The sequence below is a fragment of the Vigna umbellata genome, chromosome 6, assembly GCF_029865625.1.
Source record: "Vigna umbellata cultivar VRB3 chromosome 6, Vumbellata_1.0, whole genome shotgun sequence".
Classification (NCBI taxonomy): domain Eukaryota; kingdom Viridiplantae; phylum Streptophyta; class Magnoliopsida; order Fabales; family Fabaceae; genus Vigna; species Vigna umbellata.
In genome coordinates this window covers 24066347-24083001 of record NC_142170.1, presented here as the reverse complement: position 1 = coordinate 24083001, position 16655 = coordinate 24066347, and the positions used below count along the sequence as shown (strand labels likewise).

At 40.4% G+C, this 16655-nt stretch overlaps 1 protein-coding gene across 1 annotated transcript; it reads right to left on the bottom strand.

Annotated features, from left to right (window-relative positions):
- Positions 1-560: 560 nt before the first annotated feature.
- LOC124847111 (acyl-coenzyme A oxidase 3, peroxisomal-like) lies at positions 561-16162 on the bottom strand. The gene is made up of 13 exons (XM_088092617.1): positions 15603-16162; positions 5686-5803; positions 5473-5580; positions 5168-5340; positions 4982-5081; positions 4796-4870; positions 4545-4675; positions 4089-4224; positions 3892-4011; positions 3123-3269; positions 2926-3030; positions 2742-2843; positions 561-1082 (listed from the first exon to the last, which is right to left on the bottom strand). The coding sequence occupies exons 1-13, from the start codon at positions 16064-16066 to the stop codon at positions 837-839; spliced, it is 2025 nt and encodes a 674-aa protein (XP_087948743.1). The 5' UTR covers positions 16067-16162; the 3' UTR covers positions 561-836.
- Between the last annotated feature and the right edge of the window lie 493 nt (positions 16163-16655).

Genomic DNA, 16655 nt, shown 5'->3' with positions numbered 1-16655 from the left:
TTTAGTCATTAAATTTCTTGTGTTACATCACAGTTTAAACCATATTATTAGAGTAGCGATTGAGTTTTAGCTTAAAGAAAAATCTTCAACGTCTCTTATTATTAATATTTTTTTTAACTTTTTACAGTTTTGTTAATCAGTATCCCAAGAATAGTATTTAAAAAGTAAATAAAAAATCATAAAACCCATTTCCCAATCACAATTACTTTTTTTTAATTCTTAATCACTATTTACCTCCTTTTCATTAGTTATGCATGCTAGTTGAAGAAAGATTGTCAAATAATTATTCCACTTTTTTCTTATTAATTGCTATTTATCTCAGAAGCATATCTTTTCTACTTCTGTTTTCCTTCAGTCTTTATTCTTCCTATTTCTTTATTTTCAGTTTCACTCCTCTTCAAAGCAAAATAACGTTTGTTTGCACAATCTGTGTTGGTTAGTTAGCCTGTGTAAACATATAAAAAAACTCATGCCTGTGTAAACATAAATACAGACCTCATCAACAGTGACATAAACTAACTTTAACTCAACGCATGTCAAGACAAGAATAAACAAATTCATGTTCAAGAATTTAAAGGTACTTTAATAAGAAAAATTAGGCAATCGAATTTCTGATTCAATAAAATATTAAGATGAAATCTAGGTACATTTATCAGATTCAAATACCTTAACTGCTATTTACTAAATGCTACAGAAATAATTGATGAAACTCAATCCGAATGATCTGACATTGGTTTCCCTCATATACCAACTTTTTATTTTGTTCTTTAACTTTTTATTCACCCAATAACATGCAACAAAGATACTACTCAAATGCAGAAATTTGCATAAGCTTGCTAAAGTTGAGAAGACCAAGAATTTGAATCAACCCAGTTATATGCAATAGGGCTCAAAAAAGCATCAGGAATACCAAAGGAACTGACTAAGGCAAGTGCATGTGGTCGAACTTCAGCGCATAGCTTTGTCACCTCTTTTCTCACTGCAGAAGCATTCTCTGTTGACAAGTATCCATATCGAAGAAAGCTAGCATCTTCATCCACACTTATCACAGCATACAACGATCTCAATAGACCCAACACATCCTACCGAGAAGGCAAATAAAAGTAAAAAATCAATTAATGGATCAGTTACACATTTTTACCCTACAAATAATTGCACAAGAAACACAGGGCACTGTAGCAAGACAAAAATGCTAACATAGTCTCTACAACACACCTTTAGAATATACTCTATTGAATACTAATGTTTGACTTCCTTCCATTTGGACAAGTTTTTCTTTCTCAGTTAAATATATTTTTGGTTCCTTAACTTTCAGTAAAAATTGAAATTAAACTCTCTTCAAAAATTTATCTTCAAAAATTTGGACCAATTTAGTACTTTATCTTTAGAATTGCATGGATTTAGTCCTTAAAAGATTTTGTGAAGTTTATTTGATGTTTCAAAAACTTTTTTCAATTAAGATTGAAGAGGCAATATGTCAAAAGATGTAAACAACTATCATGAAAGGCCTTTAAAACGTCAAATAAGTTTAACAAAATTTGATTAAAAGAACTAAATCCACACATCTCTAAAGTTGAAGAATTAAATTGACCCAAAATTTCAAAAGGAGACTAATTCCCGTTTTCCTGACAACTCTTCTAACAACACTCAATAAAAAATTATAAATAAACTTCCCTCAAACTAAATTTCACTGAAGTATTAATTCAAATCAGCTTCGTGAAGAAGTTACCGTCCCTTAATTCCTACAAAAACTAATTTTAACTTGTAAATAAATAATTTTAACTTTGCTAAATAAATAATTTATCTAATTTTTCAATGAATTTTTATAGAAAAACTTATACAAACAAGGTCTTAACAAGTCCAATTAGTGATTTTGTAATTTCTAGCAAAAGTTAACCAATAGTGAAAAGCATGGTGTTTGGAACCGGACCGATTTGACCAGGAACTAATTTCTTAAGCGGTTTAATTATAGTGCAAAACAACTAATACATAAACCAGTAAAACCAGTCCAAAAATTGGTAAACCGGTTCAATAAAAAATTTAATAAATTACAATTTTAACTTTTTAATCTTATCAAATAAAAATCAACCTATATATTAGTCATTTTCTTCTTTATTCTAGATATAATTTTCTTATTATTAATAAATCTTGATGTATATTACTGAAATTTCAATTTGAGCATGATGCACTTATTTTATTTAAACTTTTTTATAGATATTTTAATGTTAAGAGCCTATAAATTTGTTTATTTCAACTTCTACAATTATAAAATTATGATATTATACATCTTTAATTTTATTTGTGTATTTTTAATGAATTTTAGTAATAAAGATTCAATTCCAGACCTCTGTTAAACGAACCATTCAACCTTGATCAAGTGCCATGACAGGATCAATGACTTCCAGATTTAAATAAATGGTAAAAAGCACGTTATAGAGAACCTTTTACTAGTACTATTTTATAGTAAGAACATTCAGCAAGCAATAAATTACAATTTTAACTTTTTAATCTTATGAACTAAAAATCAACTTAAATATTAGTCCTTTTCTTTATTCTATATATAAATTTCCTATTATTTACAAATCTCGATGTATATTATTGAAATTTCAATTTGAGCATGCACTTATTTTATTTAAACTTTTTTATATATATTTTAATGCTAACCGCAAATAAATTTGTTTTATTTTAGCTTCTACAATCATAAATTATGATATTATTCAGCAAGCAATAATATGATTTACCTTCAATGAACCAGCTGGTAAAGTTGACTCGGCATCCATGAAGGTTTTCAGTATTGCTCGTTCTGAGAAAGCTCTGCCCAAGTCTTCTGCTAGCTGATAACTCTGTAACAGAAGAAGTTGTTCCGAATTTTAAGACAATGAAAAGATGAAAGGAAAAGATAAAAAGACGAGGTAGAATCCTCACTAGAATGAAGGCAGACTCTTTGCTTTCTCCACGAGACTGGTATTCTGAGACCTCTTCAGCAAAGCGCCTCAATAGGTCTCGCTCTCTTAGGTGGAACAGATCAATCTGTGAGAGTGAGAGTGAGAGGTAACGTAAGAAACAGATAGAAGCTTATATATGGCTTCTCCAAATTTCAAAAGGCATAATCAAATGATTACCTGAAATTCACTGCTCCTAATGGTCGGAGTTGTTAGGTGAGATGGGATAACAGGCAAAGGTTTGTTCATGTGCTCTAATCCTAAACCACTGAAAGGTTTGTTTTGCTTCTGACATGCTACGTATTCTGCAAAGAGTGCCTTGCTAATCTGAAGTGTAATGAAGAACACATGAACAACCATTCAATAAAATGGACAGAACTAGCATAATTTGACACGAATTTTCACGCTACTATTAAAAAAGTCTATTTAAAAAAGGTTATCCTATAAGAAAAGAAAAATGCTAGGTTATAGAAGCCTAAAGTCAACTATACAATTAAAAACAAAAATAGTTCCTTAAACATAATAAGTTACATTTTATCAAATATCTCTAAAGAAATAAAAACAGATTGCCCCTGACAAAGGATACACAAACCAATACCATTTTGGAGAAATCTCAATTAATAAAAATCAAAAGTCACAAGGATCAAAATTCTAATATCGGAACAAGAAGGCCTAAATACCAATTTTAGAAACCAAACAACCCAAAGTCAAATAAATGCTTTTTGATGAATGCCCATCTAGTATCCTAAGTTGGATTTTGTATAACTATTTCATAATAATTATTATTACACTGCTTAAAAGTCAAATGAAAATAAACAAACACAACTCATTAGGATCCAATTAATGTTTTGCACAATGAAACCAGCTCATCATATTTCCTGGGTTTGAAAATAAAAATGTTGTGCTGAATTATTAATCAAATTTCATATTTAACAGATACTCATTTTACCTGCTGCATCAGAACATTGTTGTCCCCCTCAAATGTTGATTGCACATCAAATTCACCCATGAAATGACCAACACGATTTTCAGATTTAACTCCTTGACCTCCACAGGCTTCACGACATTCCTAGTTCAAGCATTAATAGAACCTTAGAGAGGAAAACAGCATACAATACTACCTATCAAACCCCAGAAAAAACTTACCTGGAGAGTACGCATATTATTCCAAGTAAAAGTAGCCTTGTATGCACTAGAAATAATATGAATTGCTTTGTTTGACTTCGGTGTTCTTTTAACATACATCATTTTGAGGTCATTTGCAGAAAAACTCATTGCATATCTGAACCAAAAAAGTAAAGAAATGAACATATAAAGGTATTGTCTTGGTCTATTTATATTCACTAATTGATTAAACAAGGGTATCCATATGGGAAAATAACCACTGATCTTTAGTAAAAATTAACTAGTCCTGTAATATTGAGCATATTTTTAAAGATTCTTTGTCTTTACATTTTGGTGAGAAAAACAAAAGGCATCTTACATGGAGGTATAGTTCAAAATGGCAAACCTAAGCTTCAGTTTCCCATAAAGAATTGAATGATTTTTATTTTTGAGGTCTGATCAAATAGATATCAAAATGCCTGTAATTAGAGGACTTACACCTTTGCAAGTAAAGGTAACAGACGCCGTTGATGACTAGGGTAATCAAGAAGTAAAACTTCAGGACCATTTGGTGTAATAGAGAATGCCTGCCTTGTCAGTGCATATCTTATAGCAATGGCCAAGCTAATCTAAGAACAAATAAAGGACACGATAAGTTAAGATATCAAATTTGGAATGAGTTAGTTAAATACAAAGAAAAAAAAAAACAGGACAAACGTGAAATCCACAAATATAGATGGTCTCACTACCTTGGACATGTAAACAGCACTAACAGCAATAGTAACCCGACCACTGGTCAAAGGGGCCAAGAAAGCAGCAAACCTCTGTAGCGAGAATAACATACAACAAAAGATATGTGAACAAGCTTCTCAAAAGGAATATAGAAGACCACACGGAGAGCAAAGAGAATATCATCTCTCTAAAAAGCAAATCACCTGATCAACATTTTTTATGGCACTCAAATATTGACCAGTTGGGGAAACATCAGCCACAGAATTCAACAAATTCTCCCGAGGTATCCTCACATTATCAAACCTGAGGATCCGTGTCCAGAGTTTATGAGTTCATTCATTTATATGAAATTGATTTTTCAGGCACTTGTTTGAAAATGCATATATTACCAGATACGGCCATTGTCAACTCCATTTAAACCAGTTTTGTGACCACAATCGGCTATTCGGATGTTTGGACATATGTTTCCATCTGAATCCCTGATTTGGGCAATGAATGCATGCACCCCTTGATTGCTTCCATTTATATAGAGCTGTGAAAAGACTATAGTATGTGTTGCATGCTGAATAGGAGAACAAGTTAATAACAAAGGGTTAATATATACAAAGTTGGAGCAGGAGAAAAATGTGAGCACCCAATCATATCAAAGTCTAGGCTTTTAAATAATTATCAATTATACAAAAAGAATCATTACATTTGCTGCACCGCCAATCCAATACTTCTGACCCGATTCACATGGAGTATTGACTACAAATTCTCCAATATTTGAATCATAAGTAGTGATTGTTTCAATTCCTCGCACCTGTAAAAATTAGTGTGGAAAGAATTATTAGAGATGACAAGGAAAAATAATAATAAATTAATAGCGGACCAAATGAACACAACTAATTTAGCAACCTTCACATACATTACTTCCATGGCCCAACTCAGACATAGCAAAACAACCCTTCATGTCATAGTTTTCAGTAGCACTTAACCACTTGACATGATGGCGCTTGGTTCCCAAAAACTTCACGGCCCCACCCCTGAAATCCATTATCCATCATTCAGTTCTTGTTTTCCAAAATGCCGCACCAAAAAAATAAGAAAAAAACAATAGGAGAAATTAAACTAGTTAATTTATTTACGTTTCAATTCCTCCAAGAGCTTACATGTTTTAAAGGGCACAGAATATCATTAAACTATATGTTAGGAACCTTGGTAAGAATCCTAACTATCTCCCTTACTCTCACACTTCAGTACTCTGACAGCAAGCAATTGTAAAAGAAACTACTTGTATTCACATCAAAGAATCAAGAATACAATTGGAAAACCAGGAGCTTAACCTCCTTCACCAGGTCTAAACTGGTCTTCAACTCAAGAGTACAAACTCCATAACGGAAACAATAAAAGAGGTCCTTTTATAGAGACCTTTTCCCCCCTACTTAACTGTTTAACAGTTAAGTACTCTTCCTCACCTTTTGCCTCTCATAAACCCTCCATGTCCTAACATTACTCCCCCCTTGAGAAGCAACCTTGTCCCCAAGGTTGAACTCTGGAAACTGTTCTTGCATCACCATTCGATCCTCCCAAGTTGCACTTTCCACCCCTCCGTCTTGCCATTCAATCAGCACTTGCTCTCGTTGGTCTCTCCTTGCTGCTGAACCCATTTATCTAGCACCTTGGTTGGCCAGCATGACGGTCCACTCATTTGCAAGTCTGCTGGTAACTCCTTCTCCACTTGATTGATCCCAATGGCCAACTTCAGCTGGGACACATGGAAGACCGGATGGATTCTCGCATTCTCAGGTAGGAGCAGTCTAAATGCTACCTCTCCTATTTTCTGAATCACTTTGAAGGGCCCGTAATACCTGGCTGATAATTTTGGATGTAGTCTTACCAGCATCGAAGTTTGTCTATGCGGCCTAATTTTCAAATATACCCAATCATCCACCCTTATAGTCACTTGCCTCCTTTTTCGATTAGCCTGCTTGATCATCAAGTCCTGAGCTCGTGTCAAGTGGAATCGAAGTTGTTGCAGCGCCTCATCACGCGTCTGAAGTTCCTGGGCTACCGCTTCCACCAGTGTTCCCCCAGCACGAACCTAGTTAAAGCTGGTGGTGTCCTCCCATAAACCACTTCAAACGGTGTGCTTTTGGCCGCCCCCTGGTAACGGGTGTTGTACCAGTATTCTGCCCACGGAAGGATCAGGTTCCAGCTTTTTGGCTGTTCAGAACAAAAGCACCTCAAATATCCTTCTAAAACCCGATTCATCACTTCTGTCTGGCCATCGGTTTCCGGATGGTAAGACGTGCTCATCTGAAGATAGGTCCCTTGCAACTTGAATAACTCCCTCCAAAAAGAACTGAGAAATAAGGGATCTCGGTCACTTACTATGGACTTAGGCACTCCGTGTAATTTCACTACTTCCCTCACAAAAACTTCAGCTACCGTTCTCGCTGTATACAGATATCTAAGAGGGATGAAGTGTGCATATTTGTTTAAACGATCCACGACTACCAAGATGGCGTCACACCCTTTGGACTTCGGCAACCTCACTATGAAATCCATGCTGATGTCTTCTGAAATCGCCTAGGGAATTGGTAGCGGTTGTAAAAGCCCTTGTGGTGAAGCGGTTAAGTACTTGTGCTGCTGGCAAACTAAGCACTGGGAGACAAACTCTGTTACCGCCTTCTTCATCCTGATCCAGTATAGGGACTGCGCTATCCTCCTGTAAGTGCGGTATACTCCTGAATGACCCCCTGTTGGAGTTGTATGATACTCCGCCAGCAATTTCGGGACCCAGTTCGACTAGGCCGAGATGACCAACCTTCCCTTGTAATGGAGTCGCCCATTTTCTATCGTGAATGAGGAGTGCTTATTTGGATCCCGAGTAATGTCTGCCACAACCTTCTTCAACTCTTCATCTTCTTCTACCTCCTTTACCACTTCCTGGAAATCCTTCCAGTACGGCCTCACCATTCCCTTCAGTTCCTTTTCCATCCCTGGACTGTGTTTCTCGGTTCCTTCCTCCACCTCTTCCCTTCCCTTTCGTGACAAAGTGTCTGCTACTTTATTGGTGGCTCCCGTTCGGTACACAATCTCGAAATCGTAGCCAAGGAGTTTAGCAATCCAATGTTGTTGAGCTTGAGTGGTTATCCTCTGTTCCAACAAAAACTTCAAGCTCTTTTGGTCCGTGCGCACGACGAACCTTTGGCCCAGCAAATATGGCCGCCAGTGCTGGATCGCCATCACCACCGCCATGAGCTCCTTCTCGTAAATCGACTTCCCCAGCGTCCCCTCCGATAACGCTTTGCTAAAGTATGCTATGGGTCTCTTTTTCTGCGTCAGCACCGCTCTGATTCCCTCCCCTGAGGCATCGCACTCTACGTGGAAAGGTTGCGTAAAGTCCGGTAACGCTAGCACCGGTGTTGTCGTCACCGCTTCCTTTAGTCTTCCCATCGCCTCCCTGGCCACCTCTGTCCATATGAAATTTCCCTTCTTCAGCATCTCCGTTAGCGACCTCGCTATCTTGTCGTAATCTCGTACAAATCGCCGGTAGTACTCCGTTAAGCCCAAAAAACCTCTTAGAGCTTTCAACGTTCGCGATTCTTCCCAAGCAACGACCGCCTCCACTTTTCCTTCATCCATTTCGACCCCTCTCCTTGTTATAACATGCCCCAAATACCCGATCGATGTTCTCCCGAATTCACTCTTCTTCCTGTTGGCCACCCACTGTTGTTTTTGTAAGCAGTCCAGCACCATGTTCACTTGTTGCAGATGCTCCACCCATGTTGCGCTGTACACGAGGATGTCGTAGAATACGAGAACGAACTTCCGCAAATACGGTCGTAATAGCTCGTTCATAGCGCTCTGGAAAGTGGCGGGCGCGTTGGTGAGGCCGAACGGCATTACCAGGAACTCATAATGCCCCAAGTGGGTCCGGAACGCCGTCTTCTGGATATCCGCCTCTCCCATCCGGACCTGGTGGTAGCCGGCTTTGTGGTCCACCTTCGAGAAATACCTCGCTCCCCTAAGCTTGTCCAACAGCTCTTCGATCACCGGTATGGGAAACTTGTTGGGGACGGTCGCTCGGTTGAGCGCTCGATAATCTATGCAAAATCGCCAGCTTCCGTCTTTCTTCTTTACGAGAATCACCGGGCTGGAGTAGGGACTTATACTTGGTCGAATAATCCCTGCATGCAACATTTCTACCACCTGGCGTTCGATCTCCTCTTTCATGACATGTGGGTAGCGGTATGGGCGCACGTTGACAGGGTCGGCCCCATCCTTTAAAATGATCTGATGTCTCTCTTCCCTGTCAGGAGGCAGTCCGCGGGGTTCCTTAAATACCTCCTCATACTGCCTCAATACTCTCCCCATTTCCTCCTTCTGTTCCACCGTCAACCCCTCTTCCCCTCTATCCTCTCGTCCCGCTCGTCTACCTTCCAAGCTCCAAACCAGAGCCCATGTCTCGGCCTCACTCATTTTCAACAATTTTTCTGGTTCAACTACCCTTCTCTCCAACGTCGGATCCCTTTTATGACAATCTTCTTCCCTACTTGTCAGAACGACATGATGGATTTCCCCAATCCAGCGTGATCTCCCCCAATTTGGCCAACCACTCAACTCCGAGGATCATGTCTACTCCTCCCAACTCAAACAAATAGAACTTTTCCTCAATCTCAACTCCCCCCATGTCGACCACCACCCTCGGACAACACCCTCGGGTCTTCTTCTTATGACCAACCCCTAAGCTTACTTGATATGGAAAAGTGTCTTCCATTCCGAGCTTCAGTTCCTCCACCAATTTCTTACTGATGAAGTTGTGGCTCGCGCCGCTGTCCACCAATATTAGCACGACTTTTCCTCCCACCTTCCCCTGCAACTTCAATGTTTTAGGTTGCGTCAACCCGCCAGCCGAGAACGCCGATAAGTCCATGCAAAGTGGCTCCAACTCTACCTCTTCCCCTTCAACATCCTTTTCTTCGTCTTCGGCCAGTAACATCACCCGTAAACTCTTCTCCGGGCATTGGTGCCCTGGGCTAAATGGCCCCCCACATCGGAAACACCGTCCTTCTTCTCTGCGTTTCAGAAACTCAGGGTAAGGCAGGTTTCTTGAACTCCTTCCTCGGTTATCACTTCCTCCGTGCATTCCGCCTCTCACCAGGCCGCCTCCCGTAGCACTGTCACGTCTGACGGACCCGACACTCTCGGTCGGGGTCGTTCTCATCGAATTGCTCCTCGGCGGATCGGTTCTTACCACCACCGCTCCTCCTCCTGTCGTTCGTCCCCATGATGGGGGGTTCTTGGATGTCGTCCAACCCATCAGACCTAGCCTGCGTAGAGCCTCTTCGACGTCCCGCGCCAGTTTCATCGTCGTCATCAAGTTTTGTGGGTCGTGGGGTCTCACCTGGCATCACAATTCCTCCCGTAAGCCCGCCAGGAAGTATCCCAACAACTGGTCGTCCGAAAATGCCTTCGTCTGTCCGGCCAGAGCTTTAAATTCTTTCACATATTCCTCCACAGTGGCTGTTTGCTTGATTGCCGCCATCCTCTCTGTGAGAAATAGAGAAGATTGGGAGAAAATATCCCTTGTATGTTTACCATACACATAGGGTAATTTATTTATACTGTAAGATATGGGCCAATGCCCTTAATACAGACTAGGCTGAGCCCAAATAACAGAAACACACATCTTAACATATAACACTCCCCCTCAAGCTAGAGCATATAAATCATATGTTCCAAGCTTGTTACAAAGATAATCAATTCTAGGTCCTCGTAAGGACTTAGTGAATATGTCTGCCAACTGGTTGCTTGAGTTAACGAACTCAGTCTTGATATCTCCGGATATGATTTTTTCTCGAATGAAGTGACAATCAACTTCAATGTGTTTGGTTCTCTCATGGAAGATAGGGTTAGAGCTAATATGGAGAGCAGCTTGATTATCACATATAAGTGTCATGTGAGTGACATCTCCAAATTTCAATTCACTAAGCAATTGTTTAAGCCACACAAGCTCGCAAGTAGCTGATGTCATAGCTCTATATTCTGCTTCTGCACTGGACCTTGCCACAACACTTTGCTTCTTACTTTTCCAAGATATCAGGTTGCCACCAATAGAGACACAATATCCAGAAGTAGACCTCCTATCAGAAGGGGAACCAGCCCAATCAGCATCTGAATAGCAAACGATTTTTGTATCGTTGTTAGGGCCATATAGCAAACTTTTTCCAGGTGATCCTTTAATATACTTCAGTATGCGAACAACTGCATCCCAATGGTCTTCACGTGGGGAGTTTAGAAATTGACTCACCACACTAACTGCGAAGGAAATGTCAGGACACTTAACAGTAAGATAGTTTAATTTACCAACTAATCTTCTATACCGTTCAGGATCTGAGAAAGGCTCCCCCTGATTTGGTAGGAGTTTGATGTTAGGGTCCATAGGTGTCTCAACAGATTTACAGTTCATTAACCATGTTTCCTCCAAGATGTCTAACGCATACTTCCTTTGAGATATGACAATACCATCATTGGATTGTGCTACTTCAATACCCAAAAAGTACCGGAGTTTGCCAAGATCTTTGGTTTGAAAATGATGACAAAGGTGTTGTTTCATCTGAGAGATGCCAAGATAGTCGCTTCCTGTGAGAACAATATCATCGACATACACTATTAAGTAGATACATCCAGCACTTGAGTGGCGATAGAACACTGAATGATCCGCTTCACTGCGAGACATACCAAATTGTTGAACAAGACAACTGAATTTACCAAACCAGGCCCGAGGAGACTGTTTTAGGCCATATAAGGATTTGCGAAGACGACATACCAATCAAAATGACTCTCCCTGAGCAACAAAGCCAGGCGGTTGCTCCATATAAATTTCTTCATGCAAATCACCATTTAGGAAAGCATTTTTGACATCAAATTGGTAAAGAGGCCATTGTCGAAGAGCGGCCATGGCAATGAATAGGCGAACAGAGGTCATTTTTGCCACTGGAGAAAAAGTATCACCACAATCCAAACCAAAAATTTGTGTGTAGCCTTTGACAACCAGTCGAGCTTTCAGACGATCAATTGTGCCATCAGGGCCAACCTTGATAGCATACATCCACCTGCAACCAACAACAGACTTTCCAGATGGTAATTGGACAAGCTCCTAAGTTCCACTTTTCTATAAAGCACTTAATTCATCCAGCATAGCTTGACGCCAGCCAGGATGAGTTAAGGCATCACCCACAGATTTAGGAATTGACACAGAAGAAATGGATGAGAGACAAGTGTAAAAAGATGGAGATAATCTGTGGTAACTAAGAACAGTATAATGGGGGGAAGGGTTACGGGTAGAGCGTATACCTTTACGGAGGGCAATAGGCAAGTCAAACTCATTTGCTGGAGCCGGAGGAGACACACGAGGCGGCACTGGAAGTGAGTCATGAGGGAGACAAGTGCGGCGACTATAAACCTGAAGGGGTGGTGGTGAAGGACGATCCTGTGGTGAATGAGAGTCTAAAGAAGGAGGAGACAAAATGGGTGGAGCATCACCAGGAGGATCACAGATAAGAGGAATATCAACAGTAACAGGGAGAGGTACAGAACTAGAAGATAGATGTGAAAAGTAAAAAGAAGATTCATCAAAAGTGACATCAGCAGAGATAAAATGACGATTGAGGGAAGGGGAAAAACACTTATAGCCATTTTGTGACCGTAGAAATCCTAAGAAGACACATTTGTGAGACCTAGGAGATAACTTATCAAGACCAGGACTAAAATCATGAAGAAAACATGTAGACCCAAAAACTCTAAGAGGTAATGGATGTAGAAGGTCTTGAGGAAATAAGATAGAGTGAGGGATTTTGTTATCTAGGATGGAAGATGGCATGCGGTTGATAAGATAACATGCCGTGAGAACAGCATCACCCCAAAAACGTGAGGGTACTTGACCATGAATGAGAAGGGTACGAGTTGTTTCAATAAGGTGTCTATTCTTGCGCTCAACCACCCCATTTTGTTTAGGGGTATAAGTACATGAGGTTTGGTGAAGAATGCCATGAGAAGCCATAAAATGCTTAAATGGTTGAGAAAGGTATTCACGGCCATTATCACTGCGTAAATTTCGAATAGAAACCCCAAACTGTGTTTTTATTTCATTAAAAAAAGATTGGAAAATAGAAAACAACTCAGAACGATTCTTCATTAAAAACAACCAAGTATATCTGGAATAGTCATCAATAAAGGTAACAAAATACTGAAAACCTAAAGTGGACTTAACACGACTAGGTCCCCAAATGTCAGAATGAACCAATGAAAAGGGGGACGACGCCCGTTGTGAGACACTACTAGGAAAGGAACTACGAGTATGCTTCCCTAACTGACAAGACTCACACGACAAACTTGATAATTTTGACAACCTCGGGACAAGTTGTTGTAGTTTGGCAAGACTAGGATGACCTAACTGAGCATGAAGAAGGGATGGTGACTCCATGGTTACGCCAACATGTGGAGAAGGGCGGAGATGATAAAGGCCATGAGACTCACATCCTGTGCCAATCATGTGTTTCGAACTCCGGTCCTGCAACCAAACAGAATCTTTAGTAAATGAGATAACACAATTAAGAGTACGAGTTAGACGACTAATGGACAATAAATTGAAGGGAGACCCAGGGACATAAAGTACATGGGAGTAGTCACATTTTGAGTAAGGTGATCCAAGTACCCCTGACTCTTTAACCAAAGTTTGATGTCGGATGCCCATGTTGCATAATTTGTGCCATCTAACTTGTCAATGGACAAGTGTACATTCACATAATTGGTGTATATTGAGGGATTAGAAGATGAGCCACCAACAGAGGTATTTGTAGACGAGGAAGACGCCATGGAGAGGGAGAAACCCTAAAAATCCAAAGTGTTCCGATTGACACAACGACCACAGATCTAGAAAGAGAGCGAGGAGGCAATCACGGCGGTGCTGATCGGCGGCGGAACTCTCCGGCAACGCGCCGGCACGCGCGGCAGGAAGCGGCGGCAGCAGTGGGAAGTGGCGGCAGCGGTGACTGTTGCGGCGGCGCGTGGAGGCGCATGGGTGGTCCGTTCGCCGCGATCTTTGGACCACGGTGGTCGCCCGGCCGAGACGATTCCGATGGTGTGGTCGTCGGTCGGTTCTGGAACTCCGGCGGCGGCGGCGACGGCAGCGGCGACGACTGCAACGACAGCGGTGGTGATGGGTACCGGAGACCGTGGAGTTGGCGGGAACTATTCCTGTGCTCTAGATACCATGTGAGAAATAGAGAAGATTGGGAGAAAATATCCCTTGTGTGTTTAGCAGACACATAGGGTAATTTATTTATATTGTAAGATATGGGCCAATGCCCTTAATACAAAATAGGCTGAGCCCAAATAATAGAAACACACATCTTAACATCTAACACTCTCAAAAATGCCACCCCGGTAGCGACTCTCGAATCTGATCAACAACGCTTCCTTGAGCCCCTCCCATGATCGGTCGCTCGCCTTTTCCTTCCAAAATTTAAACCAATAACCGGCGCTTCCCTCCATACTGATGTGAGCCAGTTCGTTCTTCTTCGCCTCCGCCACCTTCTGTATCTCAAAGAATTTTTCGGCCCTATTAATCCAATTCAAAGGATCGATTCCTTCAAATGCAGGTAACTCCACCCGTCGCCTCCAATTGGGTTGGTTCTCTGATCGTTCCCCTTCTCTTTCTCCTTCGGCTTCATCACACCAGGCACCCCCATTATCATTGACTGAACCATGGCTCCCGTCAGAGCTCTCCCCGTTTGGCTTGTTTTGCACACCCATCAATCGTAACAGTTCTTGGATGTCTTTACGCATCGCGATCGAGTCTTGTCGGTTTGCCGCTGACTCCGCCTTCAACCCGTCTACTGCCATCTCCAGGTGTTCCATTCGTCCTTCAACTACGTTCATTTTTCCTTCAATTCTGTTCTCCAGAGCATGTAACTTCCCTTTCATCGCGTTCTCTCTCCGATTTGGATCCGGCAGGTTGGACCACTTTGTTAGGAACCTTGGTAAGAATCCTAACTATCTCCCTTACTCTCACACTTCAGTACTCTAACAACAAGCAATTGTAAAAGAAACGACTTGTATTCACATCAAAGAATCAAGAATACAATTGGGAAACCAGGAGCTTAACCTCCTTCACTAGGTCTAAACTGGTCTTCAACTCAAGAGTACAAACTCCATAACGGAAAACAATAAAAGAGGTCCTTTTATAGAGACCTTTTTCCCGCCCCACTTAATTGTTTAACAGTTAAGTACTCTTCCTCACCTTTCGCCTCTCATAAACCCTCCATGTCCTAACACTATACGTCCTGGAAGTTTGTCCACATTCATACTTTACCAATTTCAATATCATCCAAGAGTCGTTCCTCCCCGGAACGCTCATTCAAAATCCATAATCTCTTATTCATCTCATAAATTCTTCATCCTTTATAATCCTTCACTTTAGTGTCATTTTCATAATCATTTATGAGAACATAAAAATACCGAACGGTTCAGCCCTCTTCATAAAAATAAACTTTTGCATGTTAATATTAATCTTTTAGAAAGATGATAAAAATTATTTCTGCAAATTAATTTATGCAAAAGCTAAATGTAGGAAATCGTATAAATTTTTTGAATTTCTTCTCCCAAAATACTAACAAAGAAGTCCAAACTGATGGTTGTCGTATAATGGTTTCTGATGAGTTGACAACATAAAACTATTCAAACTACCACTGCAGAGAAATTAAGCTCTTATTCAAATTCCCACTACTCTCAAGACGAAAACGATCGAAAAAGAAAAGAGAAAACATAACCAACCAGAGGAAGTAGTGAACCCCAAGCTTAACAGCAAGGGAGTGATCATACATCCCTATAACCTCATGGAGCGCAAGTTTCCTCAGCTCCTCCTCCGGACCCTCGCCAGTGAGCCACCCTCGGAAAACCCCTCTCTCCACAAGATACTCTATGCGCCTCATTGTGGCTTCGCGCTGCTGCTCCATGGACTGGTTGTAGTCGGGGCAGACAAAAATTCTTCCGCCGCGCTCGCGACGGTTGAAGAGTGCGCTCTGCACGATGACGGAGAAGAGCCAATCGCGGTCCTCCAGATTGTGCCCGTCCATTAACCTCCGCATCTCCCGCAAGTCGAACGCGAATTCGTTGGAGAGCTCAGGAGGGGAGTAGCTCAGGCAGCGGTGGGGCTGCAGAACGGAGGAAGGCGGCGGTGCACGGCGGAGGAGGTGGTTGGTTAGGATCTCGGTTCGGCGGGAGACACGGTGATCCATGGCGAGAGAGCTGGGGAATGGTGAAAGGGAGGTTGACGAGCCAGAACTCAGGGAGTCTATGATAATGAAATTGTGTGTGACTCTCTCTCTCTCTCTCTCTCTCTCTCTCTATATATATATATATATATATATATATATATATGTATATAATGTATTAAAAAGTCGTGTTAGAAAATGTCGCTAATATTTTTCCAACTACGTAAGCTAAATGATTTCGTCAATGTATGTTTTAAGGATATTAATGAGAAAATAATAAAAAAAATTAATTAATAATTACAAATTTTTATGTTATTTCTAATTAGTGGTTTATTTATACTTAATATTTTTTTATTACTAATGGTCCTTCCATAAACATATTTTAATTAAACAATATAAAATAATTATTTCATAAACATGTTTCTTTCGTCTTATTTTTACTTTATTTGTTATCTCTATATTTTCTACTACGTCAATCTATTGACTTTTTCTTTATCTGTAATACAAAAATGTCGGTAATCAACATCTAAATGCGGGTTCTTCTATTAATTGAAATTTATTAAAAATTATATTTTTTTGTTTTGCATGTCTTAAACAAATACCTTTTCCATTT